Source organism: Epithele typhae, assembly GCF_022376455.1.
Source record: "Epithele typhae strain CBS 203.58 chromosome Unknown BXZ73scaffold_6, whole genome shotgun sequence".
Lineage (NCBI taxonomy): Eukaryota > Fungi > Basidiomycota > Agaricomycetes > Polyporales > Epitheliaceae > Epithele > Epithele typhae.
In genome coordinates, this window is record NW_025954197.1 from 115,248 (window position 1) to 129,401 (window position 14,154).

Sequence of the window (14,154 nt, forward strand, 5' to 3'; positions counted from 1 at the left end):
TCATGTGAGACCATACTGCATGTCGCAACAGACCACCGGCACCAATCACAAGTCGTGAACGGTGTCGGCGGAGCCTCATGCGCGACTTGCAATGTCACTCCATGGGCAGCCGAGCTTGTTTCCCAGGTGGAGAGTAGCAAGCGATAGCGCTGGCGCCGGGGGACTGACGTGGCGTGCTCGTCGTTTTGCATGGTCGCCGATCTTCTTCGACATGCGAAAGGGGAACCGGAGCGGGCCGTTGCTCATACCACCGCGTGCTGGATTCCCGAACTCCAGTTCGACACTGCCGCCTCCTTCGGTTCCGATTTGGGACGATTGCGCCGGGAGTTGGGGGCTGATGTTCCCGCGATCGACCTGGAGCAAGAGCGAAGCTGCGATGACGGGCGATCGTGAAACGACAGCCGCAAATCGCTCTCCGAAGAGGGCAACTGGTGGCCGGCATCCACGAGCGACAATAGCCGGAGCCCAGATGCGCAGACGAAGGGCGAGACCGCAAGGAAGGCTCTCGCGTACCGAATGGCCCGTAGGACAAGATGCGATGGTTCGAGGGGGAAGGGGAATGGCGGTGGTGGTGGTGGAAGAGGTTCAAGTGGCACGCGGCAAAGCGCTAGCCGCCATGGTTCGAACTCCGGGCCTCGCGACTTCCGCACCACACCCTTGTTGCACTGTCCTGATTTGGGTAGATTGAACCTTTGTGCTCTATGGGGTCTCCCACATTTGTTTCCGCCGCCTTCGAGCTCTGGCTCTGCATTCATCCCCAAATATTCCCAACGGCCCGACTCCCCAGCTTCCACACCCCGCCCGCACGAGCAGTCTGGCCACGAGGTGTTATCAACCACCCGTAATCTGTGTTTTCCACCTGAGCCCTGTGCAACTGCTGCCCGGCTGATCAGTAGACAAGACGTGCTGATGAAACTTGTAGCCGTGGTGAGCCGCCGTATCGGTGCGTGTTCTGGTCTTATGAACGTCTTCTGGGGTCTTCTCCCACCCGGTAGCTCATGGCTCCTATTCCAAATGTCTTCCCTCCGGCACGAACCATCGCTCATCGATTGTGTCCCGGGCGAGTGTATGGCGGTCAGGGTCCTCTGGACATGAGGTAGACGTTCCTCTTGTCGCCCACTTCGGCTGTTTCTTTCTGTTTCATGACATGTCCCGACTTTTTTTGCAGCTCCGCTTGGTGCGTCCGCAACTGTGCTTCTCAATTGGTTCGCCCTAACGGCATCCTGTCAAGCGGTGGCATTCAAAGACGTTAGCAAGCCACGGGGCAGGCGGGAGAACGCACAATGGGGAAGAAAACGAGCCCGCGCCTTTGTCAGCCCTGCCGTCCTTTTCACTCGCCCGGCCGCCCCTGTTGCCCCCTGTCACCCAAATTAGGCCTAGCGTCCCCCAACTCCGACACCGCCCAGGATTCTGGTTCATTCCAGCGCGATCACACGGCGCAAATTACTCGTGGCTCTCGATCAACCTGACAGTGGTGCCGCGTATATAACCCCTCGGGCGCCCGCCCCTCGCGCCCCTCCAACCCGCCGCCTCTCTCCATTCCCAATCCAACAGGCCCGAATCCGCGAAAGCGATGAGTGCGCCCCCTGCCCCAAATATGCCGTCCTGGACACCGCTCTCCGCCCCGGCCAGCTCCGCCCTCAACGGCACGTCCATTCACACCTTCCACCACAACACCATTGGCCGCATAAACAGCAGCAGCAGTGCAGCAGGCCCGAGCCGATTCTCGCCCGTTGTGGGCTCCCTACGTCCCGTAAGCCCGAACTCGTGGAACAACAAGTACCCGTGGACGACCATGGTCATGGCCCCGGCCCCGGCCCCGGCACCCTCAACATCAACATCAACATCAACATCAACACCAACAGCGGGCCCCAGCGGGCCCACTACCGCGCACGACCCCCCGCGCGACCGTCTGCCAAAGGAAGCATACTCGTTACTCCAAAGTCAGTGGCATCCCCAATTGTAGGCGACGCAGTGCGCTGACGTTCCCTCACACAGGATACTACCACACAGTGTCGCAGTACCCGGCGAGCGACGAGGTCGAGCGGCTGAGCGCGCAGATCCGCGCTATGCCCGGCGGCGAGAGGTGCACCCCGGAGCGGGTGTCCAAGTACTTCTTCCACAAGCGGTACAATATGGCCTCGAAGGCCCACGCCGGCCATCAACATGAGCATCACCCTGCACCCGACGCCCCCGCCCTCGTTCCGCAGCCTCAGGTGAAGGCAGAGAAGGGCACCCGCCAGAAACGGAACACTGTCGGCACGCTCGGGAGAACGACTGTTGGCATCCGTGCGTGTCGCGTCGCTCTTGTTTGCGGTTCGCGCCAATCGCTGATGTTGATCTCTCCCCGTTTGGGTGCTTTGTTGCCATCACGCTGCAGTGTACCCGAGCCTCAAGGACAAGCGCGCGCGAAGCAGCGTCAACGTTCTCCTGAGGGAGGTCCCAGACCCGGAGCTTGAGCTCGCGCAGATCTGGGCGGAGCGTATCGGATACGGCGCGAAAGGGGAGGACATCGTCACCTACGCGCGCCACCTCCGCGCGGCCCAGGCACAACAAGCCCATCAAGTGGTGAGCATCCAATAGTCCTATGTGGCTGTGGTCTGCATCCCCTTGCTCATGCATGCTGCATTGTCACTATTGTCAACAGAGATCAGAACCCTACCAGCAACCGCGGAGCATGCAAAGTGGTATAATGCAGAATCAGATGCCGCAGATGACCCTCAAGCCCTTCCACGCGACGTCGCCGTCCCTCGGGGGTCCGCATCCGCCCACCCCCGAGACGTCGACGTCGCCCGAACCGCAGACGCAACCGCCTTCGCCGATCTTCGATAACGTGCACCCGAAGAAAGAGGAAGACGACGAGGAAGACGAGCTCTACTCTGACGAGGAGACCGGTGCGTGCCCCGTTAGCCCTCATGCGGTGCCGTGTGGCATGGGATGGTCAAGGACCGAGTGACTGACGCGTGCTCGGACAGAGTACCAACCTTCTCCGGTCGTGCCGTCGAAGCCCCCCAAACAGGAATACAGCTACACGTTTCCGAGCGGCGAACACCTGCGCAAGCTTGCGGACGACGTGCACGCCGCGCTCTCTCAACCAACCAGGCCGCGAGAGGGCGCGCAGCCGAAAACGTTCGCGGAGATGGGCGAGTGGTTGAAGCAGCAAGCTGCGCAAGACGTCGAGCCGTTCATCCAAAAGGCCGTCAATGGCACATACATGCACCTCGGGATCCCGCCTCATATGCCCTCATGAACCTCATGCCCATGAAACATTGGAAGTGCAGTTTGTCATGCCCCAGGGCTGTCAAGGCCAGGAATTATGCTGGCCATTTATTTCAGGTCACGTGACCACAAAGCTTGAGCGCGCGTTGGTTCTGGCGCGCGCCCGCTTTGTCTTTTTCTGCTGTGGTTTTCCACATTTCCCCACGCTCTTCTGCTTTCGCGTTCCATGCATCGCTCACAAACACTCGCATCTTTCACGAGCATGTCCATCTTCTCCCACCCCTGCCCGTTGTCGTCCGCTCTATTGTCCGATCCTCCGCCGCTCTCCGTCCTTGTAGTACCCCATGTGCAGTCCCCGTTGACGCTCGCGTCCGTATGTTTATACAATTGTAATGTTCACCCACGCTCCGCAGTAGACCGTATGGTATCACCCACTCGCATTCGTGAACATAGACTTCCCTGCATCCGTCGCCGGCTCCCTCTCCTCCTGACTTCCTGAGCTGGCGTGGCACTCACCTTCTGAACAGCCTACAGGAACCCCTCCGCCCCCGCTGCCCCAGGCACGAACCACGAGCGTCATTTCATCCCCTGGGGTCCCGCACACGGGCCCCGCATGCGCACGCGTTCAAGCCTCCATACGCACGCCAACCTCGTGTCCCTCCAGCCTCCCTCGCGGCGTTTCACCATCGCCGCCTGCGCGCGCACCTCCATTGCGATCTCGTTGCACAGCAATCCAGATCGGAACCGGCCGCCGCGCCCTCCGCGCCCTCCGTTTCCCGCCAGCCTTCAAGCTTCAAGCTCCAAGTCTCACCCTCGGCGTTTCGAGGGGACGATCGGGGCTAGAAGGACGGGCGATCGCGGGCTCCCGAAGCCGGAGGCTGGCGAGAGGGCGAGAGGGGCTGGCGGCGCGCCCCAAAAACAAGACCTCGCGGACGGAGCACACCCGACGCCGGTCGTCCTGCTCTCCCTCCCACCTCCCCCCTTCCGCCCACCTCCCTCGACGGGCTCAGGCTCGGGCTTGGCGGCCACTCGACGCAACACACCACCGTGCGTGGCGCGGCGCGGCGGCCGACGCGCGGGGATTCCCTTCGCACTCTCTCTCCCCTCGACGATCACACGCCTCGCGAAGGGAGGCTGAAGTCAGCCCTCGCTCCCATCGACACCCGAACGGCCGCGCGAAAGCGGCCGGGGAGGGCCAAAGCAGAGCACAGGGCGTCTAAGCCTAGCACCCTTCGGTCAGCGCAACGTGATGGATCTGTCCAGACGGCAAAGCCTGAGGGGGAGGGGCGCAGCGCGGGACGACGTCGACACAATGGAGTCCCCCGTCCTTGTCCTTGTCCTCGTCTTTGTCCCTGCCCTTGTCCTTGGGTAGACCAGCACACGTGCCCTCAAAGCTTCTCGCAAGTCCCCCCAACCAAACCGAGACGCGGAGTCCCGCGCCACGCCACGGACGCGCGGACATCGGACGCCGAAACGGCCCACTCGAACGGGATGCACGGATCTGGAAGCGAAGACAAGGCACCGCCGCATCGCTGTCGTTCCCACCGCTGCCGCCGTCGTCGTAGAGACCGGCGGCGGGATCGTGAAGCTTTGAAGGCCGAACCGGGCCCCTCGATGCTGAAACGTTGACAGGTGGAAAACAGTCTTCGGCCCCCTGCTGGGTGCTTCGACCAGTGAACTGTTGGGATTTGGGATTGGCTGTGACACTTGCAGGGTCAGAACGCCAGGTCTGGCAAGACACAGGCGGGCGTGTTCCTTCTCCTCTCAGCCGCAGCGGATACGTCGTGAATGAACAAAACAGTGTCGATAGCGACGACAAAGCGACAACACAAGCACAAGTACATGGGTGGACAAGACGAATGGCGAGGAGGTAACGTCGTGGTCGGAGGCGGTCGGGAGGCAGCGTCCTCATAAGTACGTATCCGAAACCGGACTGTCTAGCGAGCGAGCATTATACAGGCGGTGCATACATAGGCTATGATTACCAGTGGTGATGGTACAGACATGAGACATGATGCAGGGATGCGGGCGCAAGGACGTTGCGAGGACGTGAGGAAGACCGCAGCAGCGCGCGGTGTAACACAAGCCAACGGCGCGGACGAACTCGTGCTCAGAGCGCGGGCGTCCGCTCGCTCGGCGGGGAGGCTTGCCGCACGTACAACGGCATCTGGTTGCCGCGCTCGGGTTCAGACTTGACGCATGGCCGGGTGACGACGCTGAACAAAAGTTGGTCAGCGCACCGGGAAAAAACAGGGCAGGAACGTGACGCACTTGACTTTCTTCTCGATCTCCACCGCCGGGTCCGCCGAGAATTCCAAGTCGCGCACGAGCACGTAGAGGAACACCTTGATCCTGCAGAACCGTCCACGTGTCAGCTCGAGCACAAGCGCACAGAAGGAAATAAGGATACGCACTCGCTAAGCGCGAACCGGTACCCGATGCAAGACCGGTTCCCGTTTACGGGGTTCCCTCCACCAAACGTCAGCATGTTCGCCCACAGGCCCTGCACGCCCTTCCTCCTCTCCCCCTCCGCGTCCGCCCCGGCACGTAGCCACCGCTCCGGCATGAACTCACTCTCATCCCCGCGGCTGCCCAATGTGTTCATCGCCTGGATGGGCACACTGATAATGTCGCCTGGCGCGACCGCGATTGAAGTGCACGCACGCCCGCGGGCGTCGACGATCGGCGTTGCGAGCGGTACCGCGTCAGGCGCGGTCGCGACGCGCATTGTCGTCGTGATCGGCGCATACAACCGGAGCCCCTCGCGGACGACGGCGTCGAGGTACGGCAGGTGCACGAGACGGTCGAGGAGCTCAGGGGTGGGCGTTGGGATATGGTGCGTTGAGGAGAATGCAGATGAGAGACAGGGTGAGGATGGGTGTGATGATGAAGGGGTAGAGGGTGAGACTGATGGGGAAGTAGAGGCAGAGAGGGAGCCTGGGGAAGGCCTGCGTGGAGGCGAAAGGGGAGGGTGGGACTGGAGATGCGGGAGGGGCGAGTTGGGCAGGTGGGATGGGGACGAGAAGGGCGAAGGAAGGTCGACGGAGCGCAGCTCTTCCCGTAACCGCTTCTGCACTTCCGGATGTCGTCCGAGAGCAAACAGCATCCATGTCAGCGCCGACGAGCTCGTCTCGTGCCCAGCGGCGAGGAAGGTCGAGATTTGGTTGAGAATCTCGTTTATCGACATCTGTTTCGAAGGCTCTTGCGAGATGTTCGAACGGACTGTATTGATGTGTACGTTAGCATGGTTGCGACTGCGACGAAGTGAAAGAATTCACTGAGGACGCTGAGCAAATCCCGATCAAGCGCCGTCTTGTCTCCTTCAATCGCATCCGCCTTCTCCGACAACTCCTCCGCCGCAATGGCGGAACGACGCTGCTCGATGAGCTCGAGCCCAATCTTCCGCGTCACCTCCGTGGCCTGTTGCGTCGCCGAGTTTTCTCTCCGCTGTGCCGAGACCATATCAGTCTCACGTTCCCCCGCATATATGCGCGAAGAAACCACTCACGAAATGCCTGAGGAAGGGAAACCAGACCTGCAAGATGGTCATGACCCTAAACTTGCGCGCGGTGCCGAAGATGACACCATATGCGCGCGCAAGCTCGCTCTCGTCCCCGCGCCGCTCCGCTGCGCTCTCCAGCGCGCCAAAGTGGTACCCAAACCCAGCCTCGCCGATGACGTCCAGCGTCGCGCGGGCGAGCCACGGCAAGACGTCGATGCGGCTTGATGTCCTGATCCCGTCTTCCGGTATCCGAGCTTTCTCCTGCTCTTTCTCCTCGGGATCGTCAAGCGGAGACGCCGCGCCATTTGGGCTCAACGGCGAGGACGCTGTTGACTCGCCTCTTCTGCGATTCCGGCGGGAACGGTATGAGGAGGGCAGTGTCGGCGAGGCTTTGGACGGCACAAACGAGGAGAAGGGGTTGGGCAGGAAGGATGTGGTGAGCGCGGACGGGCTGAGAACTGGGGCCGTGGCTGGCTCAGGATCCCGTTTCCGTGCGTCTGCGACGGGCTCGTGCAGAGTGAGCGGGTCGGCGGGCGTGAAAGACTGCTGTGATGTTACGATTTCGAGCCAGACGTCCCGGAGCTATACAGTTGGACGTTGAGCATCTTTGCAGGGCAACGAGCTAACCGAAGGTGTGCGTACCCTGGTTGCCTTGTCCCAGAATACGGGTGTCATGGACTTGATTTGCGCAGCGGAAAATGCGGGGTTCTACCGAGAGAGGTAGTGTTAGCGAGCATCTATAGAAAGAGCAGGAACGCAGAAGTGATAACCAATCAGACAACGGATCTGTAGTTGTGAGGTCATGGGTGCCTCGACGAGCGCGTCGTGGAGACAACCTCAGCCTAATAGACATGTTCATCCAGTGAGCGCAGCCGCCAAGCCCCGCGTAGGCTGTCGAAGCCAAGCCCTTCCTCCCTTCAACCGACAAACCGGGATAACCTCGAAAGACGCAGCCAACTGAGCGGGAGAAGCAGGCCGCAGCTCGTGCCGAGATCTGATTGGCACCCCGCGCCGGCATCACGTCATCCAACCTGAAAGTGACGGTCGCGAGCGGAAGGACGCGCGGGCGACGAGAGAGGACGGAGGAGGCCCATCGCGACCGGGCTGATGCAGATGGGCGAACGGGATCGGGGGCAGTGATCGCAGCCGCGCGATCACGTGCACGCGTCCACATGGATTCAAGCGGCGGCGTGCGGTGCGGGGACAGAAATAGAGGAAGAGACTGACCAGGATTTTACGCTGCAGGGCGGGGGTGACGGGAGGGTTGAGACGGAGTGGGGGCGAAGGAGAGGGGGAGAAAGCGGACCTGTTTTCTGTGCATGTCACCGTCTGCAGTCAAGAGCCCCTCGTATCCACCGGTCATGCTGGCGAGGGAGTCGCGGACGAAGTCGGGCTTGGGGTAGTCGTAGCCGCGGCTCATGATGTGGTTGACTGCGAGGGGGTCGACCGTCATGAGCCTGCGGCCACCGAGGAAGCCGCGGTAGACGAACGTGGAGCCAAAGGCGGCGGTCCAGCGGGCGACGAGGTTGTTGTTCTCCTGGTCGTGCATCTCGCGCAGGTTGCCGAGGAAGAAGGAGGGCGAGGACGGGCCGGGGAGGTGGCGGAGCGGGGAGCGGGCCTGGCGGACGAGGAGGGAGAGGAAGGCGGAGAGGAAGTAGAGGAGGAGGGCGAGCGGGGCGCAAAGGAGGGCGGGGACCACTAGGGGCCCGAGGGGGTCGAGGAGAGCGAGCATGGGAGGGAGGTGCGCCGGACCAGGGCGAGCACCGGGGGAGAGGGGGATGCGGGGGCGGGGAGAGGCCTTTGTGGCAGAGGGAGGGCGGAAGGGACGGGCTTTGCGGAGGCCGGCATGGAAAGATGATAAAGGAGCGCACCGCTGCAGGACGATCGCAACCACCGCGAGCTCAAGCGGGTGGGGGCAAGCGAGCGCGCCTGCCCCACCGGCGCCTAGATGGCAGCCGTGCGAAATCTAATCTGTCCATCGGCCACCCCGGACGTCGCCAGCCAATCATGGAGGGGTGCAAATGGGACGACAGCCGAGGAGCCCGCCGAGAGCCTATTGGGCCGGCGCCGGGTGGACGGAGGCGCCGTCCGGGCTGAAGGCGGGGGTGGCGGTGCCGTTTATGGCCCCGCTGCCCAGCCGCTGCCCGTCTCCGATCTCGCCCAGGTAGCGTACTCCTGCACAGACGGTTTTATTCCGCGCCGGTCGTGCACAGACTCTCGCGCGCGCAGACACGCTAAGCACTTTTGCTCCCACTCAAATCCCTCCATCTGTCACCGACCACCAGCGCCCGGGGTTCTCGGGTACGTGCCTCATCCGCTGCGCATCGATCTCGATCGAGGCCCTCGATGTCTGGATAAGTACCCCGTCCTCCGATCCACCCGGCGCCTCCGGCCGGGACCCCGCCCTGCTTCCTCCGCGTGAGGTCCAAACTGCCGGAGCCCACCCACCCTCGCGCCTGCACCGTGGCGGCATCCAGCACATGTACTGCGTGTCGCAAGCCCTCTCGACGCACACACCTCCGCATGGACGGCCGTGCGCCTTCTCGAGCCCGACTGCCCTGCTCTGCCAAGCCCGGCGACTTCGCCAGCACCGAGATCCCCGGAATACGTGCGAGGCCCGCCGCACCGGGCCCAATCGCGCGCGGCCCGGCCCCGTGAGTTCACTCGAGCCCTCTCCAGCCTCGCGCTCCCAGGTCCCGCTGGTCCCGCGCGCCGGTCTTCCGAGTGCCACCTCGCGCGGAATTCTCCGAGGATTGCGCTCGCTCTAGCGCCGCAGCTCCCCGGGCTGTCCGGACGGGCTCTGGCAGATGGGCCCCGCCCAGTGCAGTCGGTGGTGAGCAGCAGTTGGCACAGACATCGCCTCTGCTTGCCACGCTGCAGACGCCGCACAACGGACGCCCCAGGGCGTGTGCTCGCGTCCACGGCTACGGCGAGCGGGCACAGTTGGGAAACGCTCCGTCCCTCAGGCTCGCCGCGAGCGTCGTACGTGCTGCTTCTCCAGCTGCGGTCCTGCCCAGTCGGCTCCTCCGCGCGCGGCGTGGCCGTGAACACACACCAAAGGGACGGTCAACGGAGAGGACGAGGCTTCTCGTGCCGCAGCGCGCCCGCTCCCGCTCGTTTCCAGTCGCTGCACCAGCTCTCCAACACCCAGCGGCGAGGTGGCGAGCTGTGACTTCTGTCAGCGACGGAGCGTCCGAGGAGGCCGCAATGCAACGCCCACAGCCGAGCATACCGGAAGCGAGTTCCTCAGTGCGTCAGGCGTTACGCGTGCCACCGCCTACGTCGCTCCACCCGCTGGGTTCGCGTCGGTCTTGTGCCACGCTTGGGTACACACAAGCGCCCCTCGTTTCCGTAGCCCACGGTTGGACACGTGCTGGAATAGACAGATGGATTGTATCAACACACACTGCTCGAGAGGGGACCGACACGACCCTGGTATCCTGGCGCTGATATACGTCAGCCAGGTGGCCAGCCCGACATAACTCGGCCTCTGACCTGGTATCGACGGATCAGACGCAGGAGGTCAGCCAATTGCTCGCGTTCCCGCGCGGACGGTCCTCCTGGCCTCGCGCAGACGGCCGACTCCGCACCCCAATCCTATCCGCCTCCCCGAGTTAACCCCCGAACCCGGGCATCGATACGGTCGCCTGGAGATGGGCTCCCACGCCAAGCCGCGGCTTGGGGGTTGGACCATCGAGAGCACGTCCGCGCCAGCCGTGCTGCGCTCTTTTATCCTTCTTCAGATGGCAGTCGACTGCTCGGGGGATGGGTGTGTGGCTTCGCGGGGTGCGCCAGGTAGGATCCGCGAATGAGCTGTTGCACGGCATGCAGCCCGCCTGTCGTGAAGGTGGCTTAGCGGTAGGCGAGCGAAGGATCAAAAATACGCAACACACCGTTCAACCTCGTATGCATACACCAAGCGTCATAGATGCTTAGCAGTTTGCCTAGCTCCCATATGGGGGTCTTCTATCGAAGGACGGGTTCGCTCTTAAACGGCGACAGTGGTAAGATCACTATGACCATTGTCACCTAGCTCTGTGGGTGGAAGGAGATTAGGATGGTGTCGATGTCGCGAGTACAGAACGACGGGGAGGGGAGGGGAGTCATATTCAGATGGAAGATAATTGTATTGCATCGGACGCATGTCTCGCATGGCCCTCGTAACAAAAACACAAATGCACATCATTCGAACAGAACGGCAAGAAGACTTACATTCGTGTAATTCATGGGCGCATGTACTTGTGAAGCTGTCTCGCAAGGTTGGACTCCTGCAGACTGCAGTCGAAGGAGTGGATTTGATCCGGAGCACATTGGTGCCAAGGGTGGAGCCATTGGGCACTTCTCGATTGCCTTTGAATGGGTATAGGACCAGGGCATTGTCTCCTGAGAAATAAGGAAGCCGTTTAATGGCAAAACAAGGTTGGAAGGCACTTGACAATCGGCTTCAATGGACTCTCAAAGCTATGCACACGACTGCGAGAATACCTGAGTCGTGACGTGGAGAACAGAATAGTATTGCTAGACCCACCAAGATGGCGATCCTTCCCATCCATAGCTGCACCGCTGGTGTGGATCTCCCAGTAGACGAAAAGCCGTAGGATTGTGAGAATGTTGGGAGGCGTGGTCGTGGTATGTAGGAAGAAGACGGCGCGTCACTGCATCGGCGTTTGTAACATGTTTAGCGCTTACATAATCCGACTTCACGCTAGAATGCATTTTCCCGTAGTGCCCATCTCATTTCAGCCCACTCAAGCACCGAGTTCTTGACAGAGGTGACATCGCCACGAAACTAACGACTCCCTAGATACACAAGAACCACATGCCGATCATCCACACGGCGCACCAGACCCCGCCCTCACCCAAAAAAGTCCAGCGGGAAGCCCAAGAACGCGCACTGCTCCTGCTGCCCGAACGGCAGCATCACGCTCTCGAACTGCAGCTCCCGCATCGGCCTGCCCGCGAGGTTCGCCCGCGTCGCCGGCTCCCACGCCGGCTCCGCCGCGAGCTGCGCGACCGTGCCCGTGAAGCCGCGCGCCTCGAGGAACGCGGTCGAGGGGTTCGGGTCGAACGTACGCGCGAAGGACGCCCAGATGTCGACCATGCGCTGCATGAACGGCAGGTCCTTCTCGTCGCGGAAGGGCGTGTCCGCGGGGAGCGAGCCGAAGACGTAGAAGAGCTCGCCCGAGTGGCACTTGAAGTACTCCAGCTCTGGGTCACCGTGAGGGCGCGCGGCCGTCGCGGGCGGCGTGCACGTCGGGGCCTGCGAGAACGGGAGTGCGGGTGAGTGCGTGCGCGACGGCGGAGGTGGGGCCGGAGACGTACGTTCGGATTGAACCCTGGGATTTGGTAGCTCCGGTTGAACTCGTAAAACCAGACGCTCTCGAAGAGGTCGTGGTTGATCGCCGAGAAGGCGGTCGACTGGTCCAAGCACCGGAATTCGACGTCGGTGTTGACGTTCGAAGTCACGTTGAAGGTGTTGATGGTCGCGTTGGCTCCCTTGGGCTCAGGGAACAGAGGGTTGTTCGTTACGTTGGTCGGCAACTGTACGTCGATCAGGGCTTGAGTAAGGTTCGTAGTTGTCTGTTGACGATGAATGAGAACGTGAACTCGTTTTTATCATCGCTGTGACATGCCGGGAAGGAAATGAACGGGTCTCCATCGTCCCGCATGAAACCCATCATTGTGTGCACACGAGCGACCGGACCCGTACCGTTGAGCACAAGCTCCGGAGTCACTAGGAACTTCCCGTCGACCACGAGGAACCTGACCCGCGGTCAGTAATAAGTAACTCTCCCAGCATCAAGACAAAAAAGCACCCACTTCGACGCTGTCGGCACGTTCACCAACGTCTGCGCGTCGACCGCGCGCAAACACGGCAATATCTCCGCCTCCTCCAAGTCGCACCCCACCGACTCCAGCAGGGGCGCCGTCACCTTCGCGACGTTGTCCGGGATGGTGAAGTAGAACGAGTACGTCGCCGCGAAGTTGATCCCCGCCAGGTTGCTCATCGGCACGGCCGCCGCGAACTTCCCGATCGCCTGCGGGCTCGCGGTGAGCGCGCGGACCGAGCCCGCGCCCGCGCTCTGGCCGAAGATCGTGATCCGGTTCGGGTCGCCGCCGAACGCGGCGATGTGCTCGCGCACCCAGTCGAGCGCCATCACCTGGTCCGCCAGCCCGAAGTTGCCGTTCGTGACGCCGTCGTCGAGCGCGAGGAAGCCGAGGGTGGAGAGGCGGTAGTTGATCGTGACGAGGACGACGTCGCCGCGCGAGGTGAGCGCCGCGCCGTCGAACGTCGGGTCGCTGCCCATCCCGTTGGTGAATGCGCCGCCGTGGATCCAGAACATCACCGCCTTGAGCGGCGTGCGGCTGCCCGGGCTGGGGATGAACGGAGTAAAGATGTTGAGGAATAGGCAGTTCTCGGAAGTACCCGTTTCGCCAGTCTGCACGCACGCCGGGCCGAAGCTCTGTGCGTTGAGCGTGGTGTTTCCGGTGAAGGGCGTTGAATAGGTGAAACGTTCTGGGGGATCGGCGTAAGGGATACCGAAGAAGCGGAACGAAGCCTGGTCGCGGAACCTGTCAGGCAGTTGTGTGAGCCCAGGAGGGTATCGTGACGAAGAGGGAGCGGAAATCGTACCCAGTGATCGTGAGATTTTTTGACTGAACGGTGAACGATGTAGCTGGCTTAGCAGCGGCGCCGAGGGTTGCGCTCTGCGTGCAGAGTACAGGCAGACTGCCAAGGCAAACGACCGACGAGCTGACGTCGCCTTTCGCATCCACCGTCTGGCATACGGGACCCTTGCTGGCAATCCAAAATTTCTGGGACGACGGGAAGTTGCGCTCGAACTCCTGGAAGCGAAGCAGCGGGACAAGGTTGTCCTTGATGAAAGTTGTGTTGTCCGGGAGGAGTGTTTCCCCGAGAACCGCGCATGCGCTCGAGGCGCTGCCGTGCGTATGCGGGGATGATAGCAGCAGTACGCTAGGTCGGCCGGAGACGGTGCCCGCTGCATTGAAACGACGCGTCAGCGGCAGCGCGCGGAATTCGTCCGGAAGAAGTTCGACTCACGATCGAGGTCGTTGTTGAATAGGACGCTGATGTCACTCTTGAGCGACAACGGCGAAGGCACGGACGCGCTCCGCGCCGCGAGGGGCGCGGTGAGCAGACCAAAGAGTGCGAGGGCCGGGAACGCGATGGGTGACTGCATCTCGTCGATGGCGGCGGGCCCCGCTGTGAGCTCGCTGTTTGGCATCAGCGAGGCGGCCGCGTTAAATACCCCGGCCATCGTCATGGGTTGACTCGAGGAGCGCGAGGAGAGCGTGTGCGCGCGGTGGCGGGTGCCCAAAATTACACTGGGATGGGGTTGGGGGAGCGGTCAGCAGGCGCATCTTCGGCAGATTTACAGGGCACATGACGAGGGCACGGGACTCCGTGCATC

The 14,154-nt window shown here is 62.1% G+C and overlaps 3 protein-coding genes across 3 annotated transcripts; 1 reads left to right on the forward strand and 2 right to left on the reverse strand.

Annotated features, from left to right (window-relative positions):
* Window positions 1-1,597: 1,597 nt before the first annotated feature.
* BXZ73DRAFT_97998 (uncharacterized protein) lies at window positions 1,598-3,250 on the forward strand (the record flags this gene model as incomplete). Its single annotated transcript, XM_048027554.1, has 5 exons — window positions 1,598-1,943; window positions 1,999-2,289; window positions 2,381-2,568; window positions 2,648-2,894; window positions 2,976-3,250. The coding sequence occupies 5 exons, from the start codon at window positions 1,598-1,600 to the stop codon at window positions 3,248-3,250; spliced, it is 1,347 nt and encodes a 448-aa protein (XP_047881090.1).
* Window positions 3,251-5,329: 2,079 nt separating this feature from the next.
* BXZ73DRAFT_88116 (cytochrome P450) lies at window positions 5,330-8,730 on the reverse strand (the record flags this gene model as incomplete). The annotated part of the gene is made up of 9 exons (XM_048024838.1): window positions 5,330-5,435; window positions 5,491-5,571; window positions 5,634-6,167; window positions 6,240-6,441; window positions 6,498-6,666; window positions 6,728-7,303; window positions 7,364-7,429; window positions 8,028-8,419; window positions 8,715-8,730. The coding sequence occupies 9 exons, from the start codon at window positions 8,728-8,730 to the stop codon at window positions 5,330-5,332; spliced, it is 2,142 nt and encodes a 713-aa protein (XP_047881091.1).
* A 2,846-nt stretch (window positions 8,731-11,576) lies between these two features.
* BXZ73DRAFT_41472 (carboxylesterase from carbohydrate esterase) lies at window positions 11,577-13,923 on the reverse strand (the record flags this gene model as incomplete). The annotated part of the gene is made up of 6 exons (XM_048018777.1): window positions 11,577-11,981; window positions 12,044-12,327; window positions 12,351-12,484; window positions 12,542-13,294; window positions 13,356-13,722; window positions 13,785-13,923. 6 exons carry the CDS (start codon window positions 13,921-13,923, stop codon window positions 11,577-11,579), a joined length of 2,082 nt encoding a protein of 693 aa, XP_047881092.1.
* Window positions 13,924-14,154: the final 231 nt, after the last annotated feature.